The sequence below is a fragment of the Citrus sinensis genome, chromosome 8 (genome assembly GCF_022201045.2).
Source record: "Citrus sinensis cultivar Valencia sweet orange chromosome 8, DVS_A1.0, whole genome shotgun sequence".
In the NCBI taxonomy this organism is placed as follows: Eukaryota; Viridiplantae; Streptophyta; class Magnoliopsida; order Sapindales; family Rutaceae; genus Citrus; species Citrus sinensis.
The window spans coordinates 27949212-27963778 of NC_068563.1; the positions used below are offsets into that span (position 1 = coordinate 27949212).

The following is a 14567-nucleotide window of genomic DNA, read 5'->3' on the forward strand; positions in this document are numbered from 1 at the left end:
ACTTACTTGAGAGTTTCAGTGAACTACAAGTCATGGGTGAATCTGGTGATAGACTGCCTATCGCACGAAGCTTCACGCGACAGGGAACCTGTTGCACTAAAACTTGGTGCAACAAGCAAGCCTTGGAGCAACAGGCAGCCGACAATGGGAGGTTCTTCGGTTTAGGAGAGATGGGAGAAAGAGAGATTGTTGGGGGAGAGATGAGAGAGAGAGGTATTTTGGTCTCAAAACTGATGAGGGATGGACCGCCGCCGATGAGTGCTGAAGTTGCCGCCGACACCGTCGACGATGGGAGGTTCTTCGGTTTGGGAGAGATGGGAGAAAGAGAGATTGTTGGGGGAGAGATGAGAGAGATGGGTATTTTAGTCTCAAAATCGATGAGGGATGGACCGCCGCCGACGAGTGCTGAAGTTGCTGCCGACGATGGGAGGTTCTTCGGTTTGGGAGAGATGAGAGAAAGAGAGATTGTTGGGGGAGAGATGAAAGAGAGGGGTATTTTGGTCTCAAAGGCTTTTTTTATGGCTAATGTTGATAGAAGTTTGTTTGGGGGGTGAAGATGGAAAAAGTCAAAATTTTTATGGTTATTGGTGTAAATTTTCCATTATTTTTATATTTCTTGCGGTTAATGATATTGCTCGCTGAATGTTTATATTCATTCAACCAAATAAGTGACTTCTGGAGTGAGTCCATTAAGCTCACGGATTTTGCACCATCGAAATATTTTCATTCCACGGTATTGGGCACGATGGTCTGAGGTTCTGTGGCAACAATAGAAGTTTGTGTGTGACAAAGAAAAGAAAAGAAAAAGACTATTTATTTTTATTTCGGGTAATTTTGAAAATATGATGAATTAATTGAAAATTGGGGGCTAAAGTGATAAGCGAGGGGTCAAATATTACTAGTCATCAAGTAACCGCAACAGATTTCATAGTCCGGCAACCTTTGGGTTGGAAACTCTCTTGAAAAGCACCCCAGTTATACTCCAATTACACCGTGAAAAACCCGAATGGAATCACCGGTTCAGCTTTTCAAGATTTGAAATTGGGCTCTTTAACCAACGCTACGGATCTTATATTTTAATGCCTAAATGAAATCTCATTTGTTTTACGGTGGAGTATTCATTCTAGAAAGAGCAAAAATTTATCGTGTGACACATGACGATTGAATTCGATTATAGAATCCCCAACGTTATTGGGTTTACTTATAATACAAGAGATTCACACTCCAGAAAATAAGGGTATAAATTCATCGCTAATCGAAGAAACAAACTCTTATTCCTTCTTCACCACAGATTGCACGACCTCAACACAAGACCCTGCAGAGCCGCCGCTATTAAAATTCAAAATTGTGGAAAATCCATTAATTCTGTCTATAATACTCAAAGGTGCAATTTTTTTTTCGCGATTGTTTCTGGTTTCGGTTTCACCCCAACTTGGTTTATTTAATTGACAAGTTATGATTCGAGGGATTTTTATTTATTTATTTTTGGGTTAAAGAAATCATGTTCTAACACAAGCAGCTATATGTGCAGGTGATTTTCTCCATCGCTGTCAAGAAAAATGGCTGAGTCTATTGTAATTAGTAGTATTGCCACATCGCCAATGTTGACACCAGGTATGACAAGAATGTTCCTTAGCTCGTTAGCAACATATTACGTATATATAAGTAGCCTTTTGTAACTTTTTGCCACTTTGATTTGATTTGATTTCGGATCAACACATTGATTAACAATGCAAAATAGGAGCCTCTCCATTAGATATCAAAATAAGTTTTTGATTGAGTGCCTAATTAATTTATGACATTATCTTATTGTTCTTTCCTATATAGTCTTTATCTAGTACCGACGCTCTCAAATTTTTTTTCACGTGAACAAATTTTTAAAAGTCAGATTTTAGTGCTATTAAGCCGTACGGCTTGACAGGCTGAGAATGATTGTGTATACACACTCACCTATACATATATAGAGTTACTATGATACACTTTTTGAGTACAGCAAAAACAAGAAAGTACTGGTGCAAGGAGCTAAATAAGCTTTCTGAATCTCATCCGGCAAGAGTCTCCATGGAATTTCAACCTTCCCTTGGAACTTATTGTGCGCAAATTAAGCTTTGTGCTCCAGTTCCAGTTGGGTTGGGGTTGCATTTACATTCATCTCATTCTCTTCACAGAAGAAGAAGGAGAAGACCACTCTCTGCTTCTATGATCTGCGCTTCTGCTTTGGTAATTTCGTATTGAATTTCCTGCTACAGGCTGTTATTCGTTATTTGTTATCTTGAAATACAATCTTTTTTTGGGCACCCTTTTCTTAATGATTTAGCCCCCTGAAAATGTATATCACACAGGCATTTTTCCTTGATGTTAATATTTTACATTGCGACAAAGATACTCTTGAATCTTGATGTTGCTTTTCTTTTTACAGCAAGGGCAGACTCAGACAATTACCCCTGAGGCACCAACAACAATCCCAAATCCTCCTGGTAATAGCCATTTCCATTTACCATTTAGTGTAGTCATAGTGAGGTCAAGGCAGCATTTTATTCAGCTGCTTGCACCAGTGACCGGCCACCTGCCTAGCTAGTAGCTAGAACTTACTGGATGATGAGGGTGTCCACTGTCCAGGGTGAGGCTTATCATTTTCATATGTTTTTGAGCTGCAGCTGCTCTTTCTCATGAATAATGCTTTTGCAGTTCCCGTTTCACTATTGATCATTGTTCTTGGGGATTCAAGTAGATGCTATTAGTGTTCTTATAATTGAAATTAATTTGTATAGAACATTTGTTTATTTTTTCTGTGACTAAATGTTGTCAGGAAGTTTTGTTTGCAATTTTTCTTTTTTCGTTAATAATCTTAACAACAGATAATTGAATTGATTGCAGCAAAGGAGAAATCACCAAAACTGGATAGTGGAGGGACTGGATTTCCACCCCGGGGTGGTGGGGGTGGAGGCGGCGGTGGTGGAGGAGGAGGAGGCGACTGCTCAGGTGGATTATTCCTCTTCGGCATACTTGTTTTTCTAGACTTTCTAAAGGATCTAGAAGGCAAGAAGAAGTCCCGGGACTGGCAAAGAAGTTTGTGAGGTTTTGTTATGAAATCACTATCAAATTTTCTTCAAACTTATTCCGGGGTGTGAATTTAGTTTGCGATGCTGTATTCTAATCCTTTTGGAATTATGTTGATACCTCATGGGTGGATAGTGTGAATTTTCCTTTTTCAAATTAGTAGCATCAAGTTTGGATCACTTTTGTTTTGTGTAAATGGAGTTGATATTGACCCAATTTTAGGTGGAAATGCAATAATGTATAATTTTATATACAACTATCATTTAAACTTCAAATCAATAGTAGTCTTCTAATTATTAAAGCTTAATCATCAAAATTCTTAAAGTTTTTCCGAAAAAGAATTATTATCCCTCGAAGAATAAATTGAATTCTATTAAAAATAGAAGCAAAGATGACAATTCCACGAATAATAGATTTATAACCTTCTTACAAATTCATTTCGACGGAAGTTTCAATTCAAGCCGACAGATCGCACGAGAGCCAATCATAAGCATTTGCGCGTTTTAACTCAAACAATCGACGTCGGTAAAAGTCAAATGGAAGCCAAGGTTGACCAAGAGGCGTGACAAAAGACTTCGCTTTTTGATATATTGATTTTGAACACACGGACTTCGCGTTTAAGCTTTTACACGTCAACTGTCGAATCCTGTCCAAACAAAAAATTTGCTGGCCCTGCCTGCAGGCTGAAGCAACCCCACTCTGCCCCATCATTGATCTTTCCAACGCTTAAATTCATTTAATAATTTCCAGTTTGGCAAAACTTATTCTCTTCTGTTCTCTGTCTTCCCGTTTCAACTTTCAGCTGCTTGTTCATTAGAATTTTGCGCAGTCTAACGTTACCGTTTTACTTCAATAGTTTCTTGTTTCTGCATACAACAAGGAGTCGCTGAAAATGGTGCAAATCAAGGAATTGTATCCTCTAATATTTAAGTTTTGTTCATAGCTATTATGATACATAAAAGTTGACCAAATTTTCATCTATAAGCTTTGATTTATTTATTTTCATACATCTGTCCTATGATTCCGGTGATTGGACCTATTGGAAAGCCCTTAACTTGCAACTTTTCTATGTGGGATTTTTCTGTGAAGTCGAATTGTCATGCCCATGTCGTTAGAAGAGGTAATCCCACTTAAGCAACTTTTTTGGTTAATTTGATTAAGTTTCTGTTATTTAGATTGGTTAGTTCATAACAGAGCTTATGGATTGTTTCGGGTTTCAGTATCAGGTGGCTCAGATGTACATGGTCGCAAAGATGCAGCAACAGAATTCAAATGGTGATGAGGGTGTTGATGTCTTGGAGAATAGACCCTTTGAACACGATGTATTTGGAAGAGGTCAATACACTTTTAAAGTGTATCGTTTCCAAAGGTAATTCAATGAATCAGAAATAATCTTAATCTGCTAAAGTTTAGTTGTTTTTATTATTTGATGATTGGTTCTACCAGATTATGAGCTTACTATAGTCTATTTTAGTCTCACTACTATTTATGTATGGGTTTAGAAAAAGGAGTTGCAAATTTTATTTGGTCAGTATAAGTTTATTACCAGCTGCATTGCAGATAGAAGATTTCAAAATTGGGGGTTATGATTGCCTAACATTACATTTTCTGTTTGTAGTAAAGCTCCTGCTTGGCTTAAAACTTTTGCGCCAGCAGATGCTCTTGTAATGCACGAGGAAGCCTGGAATTCATATCCAAGATGCAAAACAGGTTACCATATTCTCCTGTTTCACTTTCTGCATATACTGTCTGTCTCTTTCTTTTCTCAAACTTGTATTGACACGTTATTTTGTTCTTCTGTACACAAATGCCTCATTCCTCAGTAATCAAGGTAATATTTTGTTGCAAAATTCTATTTTTTGGATGCAATTGTTTCATATTATAGTCAGTAACACGTTCATCGACTTATTTCTGCAGTGCCCGTATTTCACCAAATTCAGTCTCACCATTGAAACTGTTCATAAAGCTGACAATGGGCGGTCAGACAATGTGAGTTCCTCTTAATATTTCTGCAGTTTGTGACCAAGTACCACTGAAATCCATACTTTTGTTGAGACATTATTGTCAGAATGGATTTTAATTATTCATCAATGTGAAGTTGCACTATTCCCTGTCGATCTTTTCTTGTTTTTTCGGCATCTCTTGACTGTGAAGATGATAAACTAGGTGCATAACTTGAGCGAAGAACAACTAGCAGCCAGACAGGTTGAAGTTCTTGATATTGCTTCAACTGCAAGGGATTATTGGAGCTATGCCATTGCTAGTAACAACGTAGACTTCTCTAAATTCAAATCAAAGAGAACTGGACGTGGTCCACTTTCAGAGGGCTGGCAGGTTTGTATCTTCCTTAACAATAAACATTGCATTATGTTTAAATCTATTTGCTTCCACTCAATGTCTTGCTCCTTGATTTATATTGACGATCAGTGACATGACAATAACATTTACAGGATAGGTGCAATCCTGTTATGACAGCATATAAATTGGTGACTATAGATGCACCATACTGGGGATTTGGTTATCGACTCGAACAAGCTTTATTGGCAGTAATTTTTCTCGGACTTAAGCAATCTATCAATATTTGACTTTTAGTGCAGATTACTTTACTAACGACAATGCGAAAATTACTTTTGAGAAAAAGAACAAGACTTTGACATCAATAATCTTATTTTGAGAAATGTGGTCTTAGTTATTCAGACTCACCATTATGATGCTCCCTACTTCCTTTTTTTTTTTTTTTTGGAAGTTCAAGCTTTTGTATTAGGTAAAAGATTATATGTACAAAATAAGAGAGAAAGGGACAAAAAGGAAAAAATTATTGTGATAAGCAATGCTACAATTCCCTTTGTACCTCTGCTGGGGCATTAAGTACCATCTCTCTGAGTAGACATTGAAGAAATCCTTTTGCTGCCTACTAGCTGAGGCTAATGCACCTTAAAGAAAATCTAGGAATAATCCTTAAATGTCATAGAAGCTTCCTTCTTGATAGTGCAATTCAATAAGGAAAAATGGTTGGAGGATTACAATACCAGTTGCCTTTAAAAGAAAGTCATATGGTCCTATTTGAAGGAAAATTCAAAACTAACAAGTGCGAAACATCGAAATAAGAAGAGTAAAGCAGGGAGGAAGAGTAACTGAAAAGAGAATGATATTGGTTATTGTGTTGTGACACTTTGACCTACTTTATTGTCTTTATTTATTTACTTGATCATTTTTTCACAGGGCGAACGTGCGCTTTTTCTTGAAAGCCATCGGAATTGTTTTGGCTGGATTGATGAATGGTTTGGAATGACAATGCAACAAATACGTGAGATTGAACAACAAAGTGGTTCCTCATTGAATGAGGTAAGCGTGTTTCATAACATCTCTCCATATGAATCGAACTTTAGAAGTTGTGTTATGTGTATCTGGGAAACCTTCATGCTTCAAAAAGATTTCATTGCTTGCCAAATTTTGTGGGTCGTAGCATCAAAACTTGAGCAAGTCACAGGTCCTACTTCTCGAAACTGGTCAACATTGTATCAAATGAATAAAATTTCTTGAAATTATATATTGTCAGCTGGCTAAAATACTGGTGACATCAGAACTAAGCAATAAGGCCTCATTTTTATCTTCTGAAGTATCAATATCTTTTAAGAAAAGCAATTAGGGGGGAATTTCAAGTTTTTTTTCTTTTCAAGTTATTCATTGAAAACACTGTGATGCTAATTATTTCAAGTCACTGATATAATGTTTAACTTGCACTTTAAAACAGAGACTTGGCAAGCCAACCTCGATGACAACCAAGGAAGGATTTGAAAGTCGATGTTTCTTGTGATGAAGAAAATTTGAGACTAAAAGTCCTCCCAATATTTCTGGGGTGCATGAGCTAAAGGTTTATGCTCTGAGCCACAAGTCAAATGATTCTTCTGCAGATGTATTTGGCAAAGCCTACAGATTTTACAAGAACAGATTGCAAATTAGGATTACCCAAGTCCACATTGAAAATTCTGAAAATATTATTAATAATTAATTATTTCATTTATTCTGTAAGTAGGGGTCTCAGGTTCAGCAGTATTTCCCATGATTTCTATTTTAGTTGAGGTCATGGTGATGACAAATTGACTATTGTATCGTTTACTAGATATTGCTGGAAATTTCATGTCGTTATATGTTTAAATATGTAATCGACTCTAATTTCGTTCATCTTCCACCATCGCTGTGTTGAGGGTTTGGCATGTTATTAGCTTTCGGGAAGGCACAGATGAGTTGTTTGCAGTTGATTGGCGATTGTTAGAATTGGAGGAACCCTCGAAGCACAATTTGCAAAGCTCAAATAAAAATTTGTAATTCGTCACTGAGACTGCTTTTGGTTTTGGGCTTCATATCATGCGCTTGAATGAGTTAGATTTCGTTAAGTACATAGTTTGGGTATTAAGTTTCAGTAACTCGGCCCTATTTTGTAAGTCAATTAATCAAAGAACTCCAATTCCAAACGGCTTTGCTGCTTTTTCTCTCTGGGGGTGCTGTTCCTTCCTTGTCCAATTTCCTTCACGTAAAAGGTATCAATCGTTTTTCTTCTCAATAAAGCAAATTTGAAGTAGCAGTCATTCTATTAAGAATAAAAATTTTATTGATTTTATTTGAAATTACAGCACTTTTAATTAGTATACCAAGCCACATGACAATTGAACTTCCAGATTCTGTTGATAATCTAATATTTATATGATATGCATTGGACATGTTCGAAGAAATGCCTCATCTAACTAAAAGTAATAATCTGCTTAGCTTTAGTTGGATAATTCAGTTCAATTGAATTTATTCAAGTTTGGATGAACCCTGTGGGATTTTGGTTCATAATCCCGAAAAACATTTTGAAGCTGCAGTAGAATTTAGATTGTTTTGGATATGATTTGAATGAATATAATCTCGTCAAAAACAACAAATCAAGAACGAAGAGTGTAAACTAGCTGTTAAGACTGTTTTCTTGAACTTCAACCAAATGCATTTACTTAAATGTTAGGTTCTTGATCTATTGAAAGACAGCATGGGGCCGAGATGGAAAGGAAGGGCCTCGGAAGCAAAAGCTCTGGCAGATCCCATGTCCAAAATCATCTCAGATTTACATTCTTCTCTAGTCCAGTCAGAAGCTCATGCAGTGCTCGCTGGGTATAGCGCGCTTCTAGCTGTGGAAGCAGAACAAACCGAGCTTCTCAACCGTGCATGTTTTGGCCGACCTATTGTTACAGCTGAAAAGGATAAGCAATGGTATCAACTAGGTATGGAAGAAGGTTTTTATTTATGCCATTCGTTAAAATGCCTTAAGATTGTTGGTGAAGATAATTCTACGAAGAATGATGACGAGCTATGGCAGTACATGAAAGCGAAGAAGGAAACATTTCCTTTACTTTACAAGGCTTATTCACATCTACGAAAGAAAAATTGGGTTGTGAGGTCAGGATCACAGTATGGCGTGGACTTTGTTGCCTACCGTCATCATCCATCTCTGGTTCATTCTGAGTATGCTGTGCTTGTTTTAGCAGAAGGTGAAGATGGTGAAAATGGACGGTTAAGGGTGTGGTCGGATATTCATTGCACAGTTCGACTTTGTGGAGGTGTTGCAAAAACACTGTTGATTCTCACCATCAATAAAAATGGCCAGGGTACTGCCACTCCTTCATGTTTGGAGCAGTATGCTGTTGAAGAAAGAACAATCTCGAGATGGAGTCCAGAACAGTGCCGAGAGGATCCAGCAACAGTTGCAAATGGAATCAAATAAGAAGGATCTTGATTTTAGTTTTGGATGCTCCATCTGTATTTTATTTTATTTTATTTTTTCTTGATGAAATGGAAGCTTTGGTCTCTTTCGTATTATTTTTTTATGGAAGGGAAGCTTTTTCCAGGTCTATTCAATTTCTTTTATCATCTAAAATCATTCTCTTGCCTTAGAATGACTTTTACATTGCCCCTGTTCCAGCTGCCCCGCTCTCCTTTCAGGTCTTGTAATTGGAATTTGACATGGGGAGCGAAGAAGGGGACGGGATGGGATGTCTGTTTCCAGAAGGATTGAAGTTTGTACTCTTCTGATGCATGATGCTACAATTTTAGTTAAATGGAATCTAAATGTGGGTTGGCCACGTGTGTTGAGCAGCCTGAACACATAAACGGATTCCTTTTTTTCATAATTATTAAGGAAAATGAACTTGCATAACCTGCTTCTGTCACAGCCTAGCAGGAGTATCCAAGATTCTTGTCTTGTATATGAAAGTCTGAAAAAATAATATTGTTTGCGAGGAAGACAAAATGGCCGGTCGGTTGATAAACTGTAGTTTTGTCAGTTGTGCGAGACATGGGCAGAGCACAACGCTCCAACAACCAAAATCTGGTTTCCTCGTCTTTCTTTACACATTTCTGGAGTTTAATGCACATGCATGATGTGGATTATGATGTCACATTGAGCAACTCGTCTCGTGTTCTTAATCTGATTCTTTATTGGCAATCATGTTCTCTTATCTTGGGTTTGACTAGATACTTGTGCTAGTTCCAGTTTTGATGTCCCCTTGTGAGGTTGAAACTTGGAATTTGCAAACGGACGCCTAAGACTAACTTAACTAAATATGGTGTTTACGGACGACCATTAGTCCGAACCATTTGTTTCTTTTCCCAAAACATTGATCGCATACAAGAATCTTTCCTTTTGATAAGAATTCGCGTAAGTAGTTCTAAGTTGAAATTTGTAGCCGTCCCTTACTGGTTCTTGCAAATCTTCAAATAGAATGAGGCACTGCATTTGTTTATCCCAACACATTTCTTGGTTAAAAAACATTTGTGATTTCAGATCTGCAGCATTCCATCTTTGATCAGTTGTCTAAATCCAGGATTTGTTTTTATTGGGTTCCTTTTTTCCTGCTTGATCAATATGCACCACCACACATGTACATTTCAGTATAAAATAAAATTCATTCTCCAATCCACTAGTCTTGATACTTAATAGTGTCTTTTGCTATTTCCAAATGGAAGATTGACAAAAGAGAGAGTACATTGTGAACACAACATATACAGCCAACGTTTTATTAAAACCAAAAATTTGAGTTCCCTTATCTGAACAAACCAGTCCTAACGGAATGCCGAAACCTTAAAATAAATTACAAAACTTAGCAAACTAACCTTCCATGTCTTGCACTTTTTTGTTAAAACTGAATCCTACTAGGTCGTGATTTTGTCATCCTAGCTTCACCGTAGGGTTCATCATTATCAATACGACGATTATTCCTAAAAGCTGCACATCCAATCACATAGAAAATCACCAGGATTATCAACACGACAATGTTGATCACTGAGACCTTCCTCCAGCTCTTCTTGAGGCTGGCCAGAACACCAGCTTTGCATGAGTCGCATTGATAGCATAATTGCTCTTGATCGTTACTCCACCTTGTGCAGTCAGGGTTGCTTCCCACCAGCCCCCCTCCAGGGTTCCATAAAGTCTCATTCTCATAGACAAAGCCACACTCTGCTGGGGGTTTGCAGCAACCGGACTGCAGGTATCATACAGGAAAATTAATATCAAAGGTATTATCTACTGAAGATATTGCATTTGTAGATAAATTAAATTGTTCGAATTGGAATAGTTCTGAGTATCTCTTCTGGTGGAAGATGATAAAAGCAAAGCACACAGTTTCCATGAGAACTTTACTGTTGGAACTGGATGTCTGGATCTGTATACATATCTTGAACTTCACTTTTGCTGTGTCATACAAAGGATCTAGATCTTTTATGTTGGGAAATGACATGTTATAAAATATATCGGAAATTTAAAATCGGAAAGGTCTACTTGAGAATCGAAAGATGAGGTTTTCAGATTCTTACTTCGATGCAAATTGTTGATGGTATGATTCCTATAACCTAGTTATGCACAGCAGGCCACGTCATGGTAAAAATGTTGCCTATTCATTACTACATAATAGTTTATAGTTGCAATATAGGAAGACAACGACTGATAACAAATATAAGTTAGGAAAGAAAACATGACGCAATAGATTAAGCTTACCATTTACATAACTTATTTCAATAATAGCCACTAGATCCCTTGTTATATTCAAGGTAAATTGAAATTTCTTTGAAGAATGTCAACAATTACCACCACTGGTTAAGATTTGGTACCTTGTCCAAGTCACTTGCTAGCTAAAGCATGCAGCGAAATAACGGCTAAAAACGTTTGGTACCGGAGAAAATCAATTTCTAAAGATAAGATATCTAACTTTTATCTTCAGATTCTTTTTCTAGCAAACCGACGGAAAATGGAAAAGCAAACAGGATATTCCGCTCAAAACAAAAACACCACTGTTTTGATAAAAGCAAAAGAAAAGCCACCCGACACTTTCAAATAATTGGCCAAGAGAACATTCTGTTACTAGTTATTTTGGGGCCATCTAGTAAAATAAGAAAGGGGCTACTACTGTTACAGTATTACTATGCATGATATTTTGTTTGCCAACCCCAAATAATTAACGGCAAGACCGCAAGAAAGCAAAAGAGATTTTCTTAGATTGCAAAATAAAGGAACGACTCCGTTTAGGTTTCTAGACCACAATCATATAATTTCTTTTTCTAAAATAACAATTTTGCCTATTGTTAGGCTATTGATGGTTTGGTTATGGGAACACAATTATTGGGCCTTGAGGAACTTGGCTAATTAGGCCACCGCCCTTTGTGGTCCACTGGCGTTTTATAATGATCAAGAACCAATATTATATGTAATTAATTGTCTTATTATTAAATTCCACAAAATATCATCATATGGCTAAAAGACAAATCAGAGGGTGGATTAAGTTTGAAATATTATCAAATAACTCCCAACCAGAACTCGCCGCATATACTGGATCTACATCAACCTTCGAGCAAAGTGTGTGATTCACTTCCTTAGATAGTCAGATAAATTAATAAATCCCATTTCCTCCTTAACCTTTACCTTTTTCAAACACTAAGCCACTATTAGGAACATCTAAAAGTAACACAAAATTTTGAAATCTAAACACCAAGGCCGCTTAAGGGTTTAGTTCTCAGTCGTGCTACTTTAAAAATAAAATATAAAAAAAAAAAGTTTTGAAGAAAGATTTCAAGCTAATTATACCATAACTAACCAAAAGATTGACAAGAAAAAATCATCATTAGAGAAGTTTGTACCCAAATACCCAGGAAAAAAAAATAAGGCCATCCTGTAGTAAATGCTCGTGAAACAAGAAAGCAGAAACAAATGAAGCAAAAAAATGGAAATAGAATCAAAAAATTAAAAATATATGTGAATAAAGCATATATACCTGAACAGGGTTAAGCTTCCTGAGAGAAAACATATCAGCAGTTTCAGGGGCACCATTAATAACTCTGCGCATCTTGGGACAAACTTTAGAATCTCTAATACAAGAACTGATCTTCCCCCAGTAGCTGTCATCAGTTACCCGGTCCTTCAGCCAACCGGAATAGTCCTCCAAATGATACTCCGAGTAAGCCCGGTCCATCACAGGCCGGCCCGACCCTTTGTCCGTCACCGCATAGGCAAAGATAATGAACCCGATGAGGGCAGCAATGATAAAGAACATGACAAATAGATAAAACCGCATGAGGTGCGTGTTGCGGTAACAGGCGCCGGCGAAACCTGCCAGGGAGACGACCATGATGGAGACTCCGATGACGATCAACGGCCACTGCAGAAACTTGAGACAGTCGGTGTTGTTGGCTCTGCTGCTTAGCCATATGCCCCCTCCGATAATTGGTATTGACAATAAAAATGTGAAGAAGTTTAGCAGGCCTATCAAGTGATTGCTATTTCTCATTTTCCTTTTTTTTTTTTTTTGGATGTTTTTTGGTTATGGGTTCTTGAGTTTCTTCTTCTTTAAGCTGATGTATAAACAAACAAAATAATATACATAGAACTTGCTTTTGGAAGCCTGACAAGTACAGAGAGATGCGGGTGGCAGGTGGGGTGGTCAGGTGTACAAAGAGCTTGTTTTCTTATATATATTGGGAAAGAACAGTAAATCAATGAAATGACCCAAATGCCCCTAACCGTGTATAGGTGGCGTGGTTTCATAGGTTGATTTGTCCGGATACACTGCAGGTTTTGGTTTATCACTTTATCCGGAATAGTACAGAAAGTCAAGTAATTATTGCGTAACTCAGGGGTTTATTAGGATAGCTTAAAATCTGCATTCAATTCAAATGAGATTTACGCAAGAAATCACCTAGCTTTGGCCTGCCCATGTGGCATCCACCAGGTGCATTAGCAAAAACACTCTATTCTACCTATCATCAAGTTAAGAGTACAGTAGCCACTGAAGTTTGGCCGAAGTGATCGGCTGCCGCCCTCACAAGCGTGAGGTAGCGGTTCAAGCTTTTACAAAAATATTATAAGAATTAAATATTTATAATTTTTTTTTATAAAATACGAATAAAATAGCAATATTTTTTTATGAAAATTATTTATCTATGCATCTATTTTATAAAATTTAATATAATAATATAAATTTTAATTATAAATACCAGTATAATATATTATATAATAATAATTATAAATATATATATATATATATATAATTTAATAATTTAATAAATAATCAATATTTAAAATAAAGTTAAGAGTACAATATTAATTACAAAAATTGAGATACAAAATTTATTTTTGAATTGATGTTGATGTGATTGCAGCTTGTAGTAGTACTGAGAAATGACATGTGTTTGGTTCATATTATGTACCTTATCTTTTTTTTTGTTTTCATCCCACATGGTTATTTTCCAAAATGCATAGCGTGTTTCATTTTCTGAGCTATAAAGAAAAGAAAATATCACTAGCATCAGTACATTTTACTATGAAATTATAAACTACGACTTTGCAATTTTCTCTTAAAATTATTATACGGTCAGATACTCCCTCTGAAAAACAAAAGAATGATTTGCAAATAACTCCTCTAAATTCTTTGAACTGAGCACGTGTCACACAAATATATAATCGAAATGGGTTTTATTTTTATTATTATTATTATTAAGGAGAGATAGTGAAGTTTTGAATTGTTTGCTTGTCTTGAAGGATATGGGTGTTGAGTAAGGTGATGGAGTAAAGCAATAGATAATAATTCTATTATTACAAGTTAGTGTCGCAGAGAAATTACCAGTCTTCTTCCGTATTATTCGCAGTTTGAATTTATCCGTCTCTTCTGGCACGTGCTGGATACTTTAAGATTGGAGTCACCTTGTAATAAATTCGAAGTGCTTCCTCTGATTTTGGCTTTTAAATTGGTGGGTGCTTGGATATTTATGAAGTTGCTTTCTTTTTCCAATACCTTCAGCTAGTATCCAAAATTGTTAGGTTTTGACTCATCTGCTCACTGTGCTAATAAGAATTAATAATCATTAACACTCTTTTTTTTTTTTTCTTTTTTTGCTTTTTTGGCCATGCATATAAAGGCGTATTAACATTAAAAATAATAATTTAAAAGATGGGGGCGTCTGGTTCATTATTAAAAAATTGTGCGAAT

The 14567-nt window shown here is 36.5% G+C and overlaps 4 protein-coding genes across 10 annotated transcripts; 3 read left to right on the plus strand and 1 right to left on the minus strand.

The window, feature by feature from the left end:
* Positions 1–1094: 1094 nt before the first annotated feature.
* LOC102623881 (protein FERTILITY RESTORER RF2, mitochondrial-like) lies at positions 1095–3239 on the plus strand. 3 transcript variants are annotated; one of them, XM_025102446.2, is made up of 5 exons: positions 1095–1384; positions 1532–1614; positions 1922–2220; positions 2420–2477; positions 2878–3239. In XM_025102446.2, exons 3-5 carry the CDS (start codon positions 1972–1974, stop codon positions 3075–3077), a joined length of 507 nt encoding a protein of 168 aa, XP_024958214.1. In that variant the 5' UTR covers positions 1095–1384; positions 1532–1614; positions 1922–1971; the 3' UTR covers positions 3078–3239. The 3 variants fall into 3 exon arrangements, with proteins under 3 accessions (XP_024958214.1, XP_006488172.1, XP_006488174.1); XM_006488109.4 differs by having other exon boundaries at positions 1101–1384; positions 1994–2220; XM_006488111.3 differs by having other exon boundaries at positions 1102–1384; positions 1994–2220; positions 2420–2620.
* A 432-nt stretch (positions 3240–3671) lies between these two features.
* Positions 3672–7245, plus strand: LOC102625212 (uncharacterized). Of its 3 annotated transcripts, none has more exons than XM_052431867.1 (9): positions 3674–3972; positions 4150–4180; positions 4281–4429; positions 4679–4891; positions 4978–5049; positions 5227–5394; positions 5511–5606; positions 6283–6405; positions 6815–7245. In XM_052431867.1, the coding sequence occupies exons 4-9, from the start codon at positions 4868–4870 to the stop codon at positions 6875–6877; spliced, it is 546 nt and encodes a 181-aa protein (XP_052287827.1). In that variant the 5' UTR covers positions 3674–3972; positions 4150–4180; positions 4281–4429; positions 4679–4867; the 3' UTR covers positions 6878–7245. The 3 variants fall into 3 exon arrangements, with proteins under 3 accessions (XP_052287830.1, XP_052287827.1, XP_052287828.1); XM_052431868.1 differs by having other exon boundaries at positions 4684–4891; XM_052431870.1 differs by lacking the exon at positions 5511–5606 and having other exon boundaries at positions 3672–3972.
* A 153-nt stretch (positions 7246–7398) lies between these two features.
* On the plus strand, positions 7399–8945 carry LOC102624537 (tRNA-splicing endonuclease subunit Sen2-1-like). 3 transcript variants are annotated; one of them, XM_006488112.4, is made up of 2 exons: positions 7399–7601; positions 8086–8945. In XM_006488112.4, exons 1-2 carry the CDS (start codon positions 7429–7431, stop codon positions 8816–8818), a joined length of 906 nt encoding a protein of 301 aa, XP_006488175.1. In that variant the 5' UTR covers positions 7399–7428; the 3' UTR covers positions 8819–8945. The 3 variants fall into 3 exon arrangements, with proteins under 3 accessions (XP_006488175.1, XP_006488176.1, XP_006488177.1); XM_006488113.4 differs by having other exon boundaries at positions 7453–7601; positions 8063–8945; XM_006488114.4 differs by having other exon boundaries at positions 7461–7601; positions 8082–8945.
* Positions 8946–10019: 1074 nt separating this feature from the next.
* On the minus strand, positions 10020–13034 carry LOC102625667 (tetraspanin-3-like). Its single transcript, XM_006488117.4, has 2 exons — positions 12357–13034; positions 10020–10574 (listed from the first exon to the last, which is right to left on the minus strand). Exons 1-2 carry the CDS (start codon positions 12867–12869, stop codon positions 10230–10232), a joined length of 858 nt encoding a protein of 285 aa, XP_006488180.1. The 5' UTR covers positions 12870–13034; the 3' UTR covers positions 10020–10229.
* Between the last annotated feature and the right edge of the window lie 1533 nt (positions 13035–14567).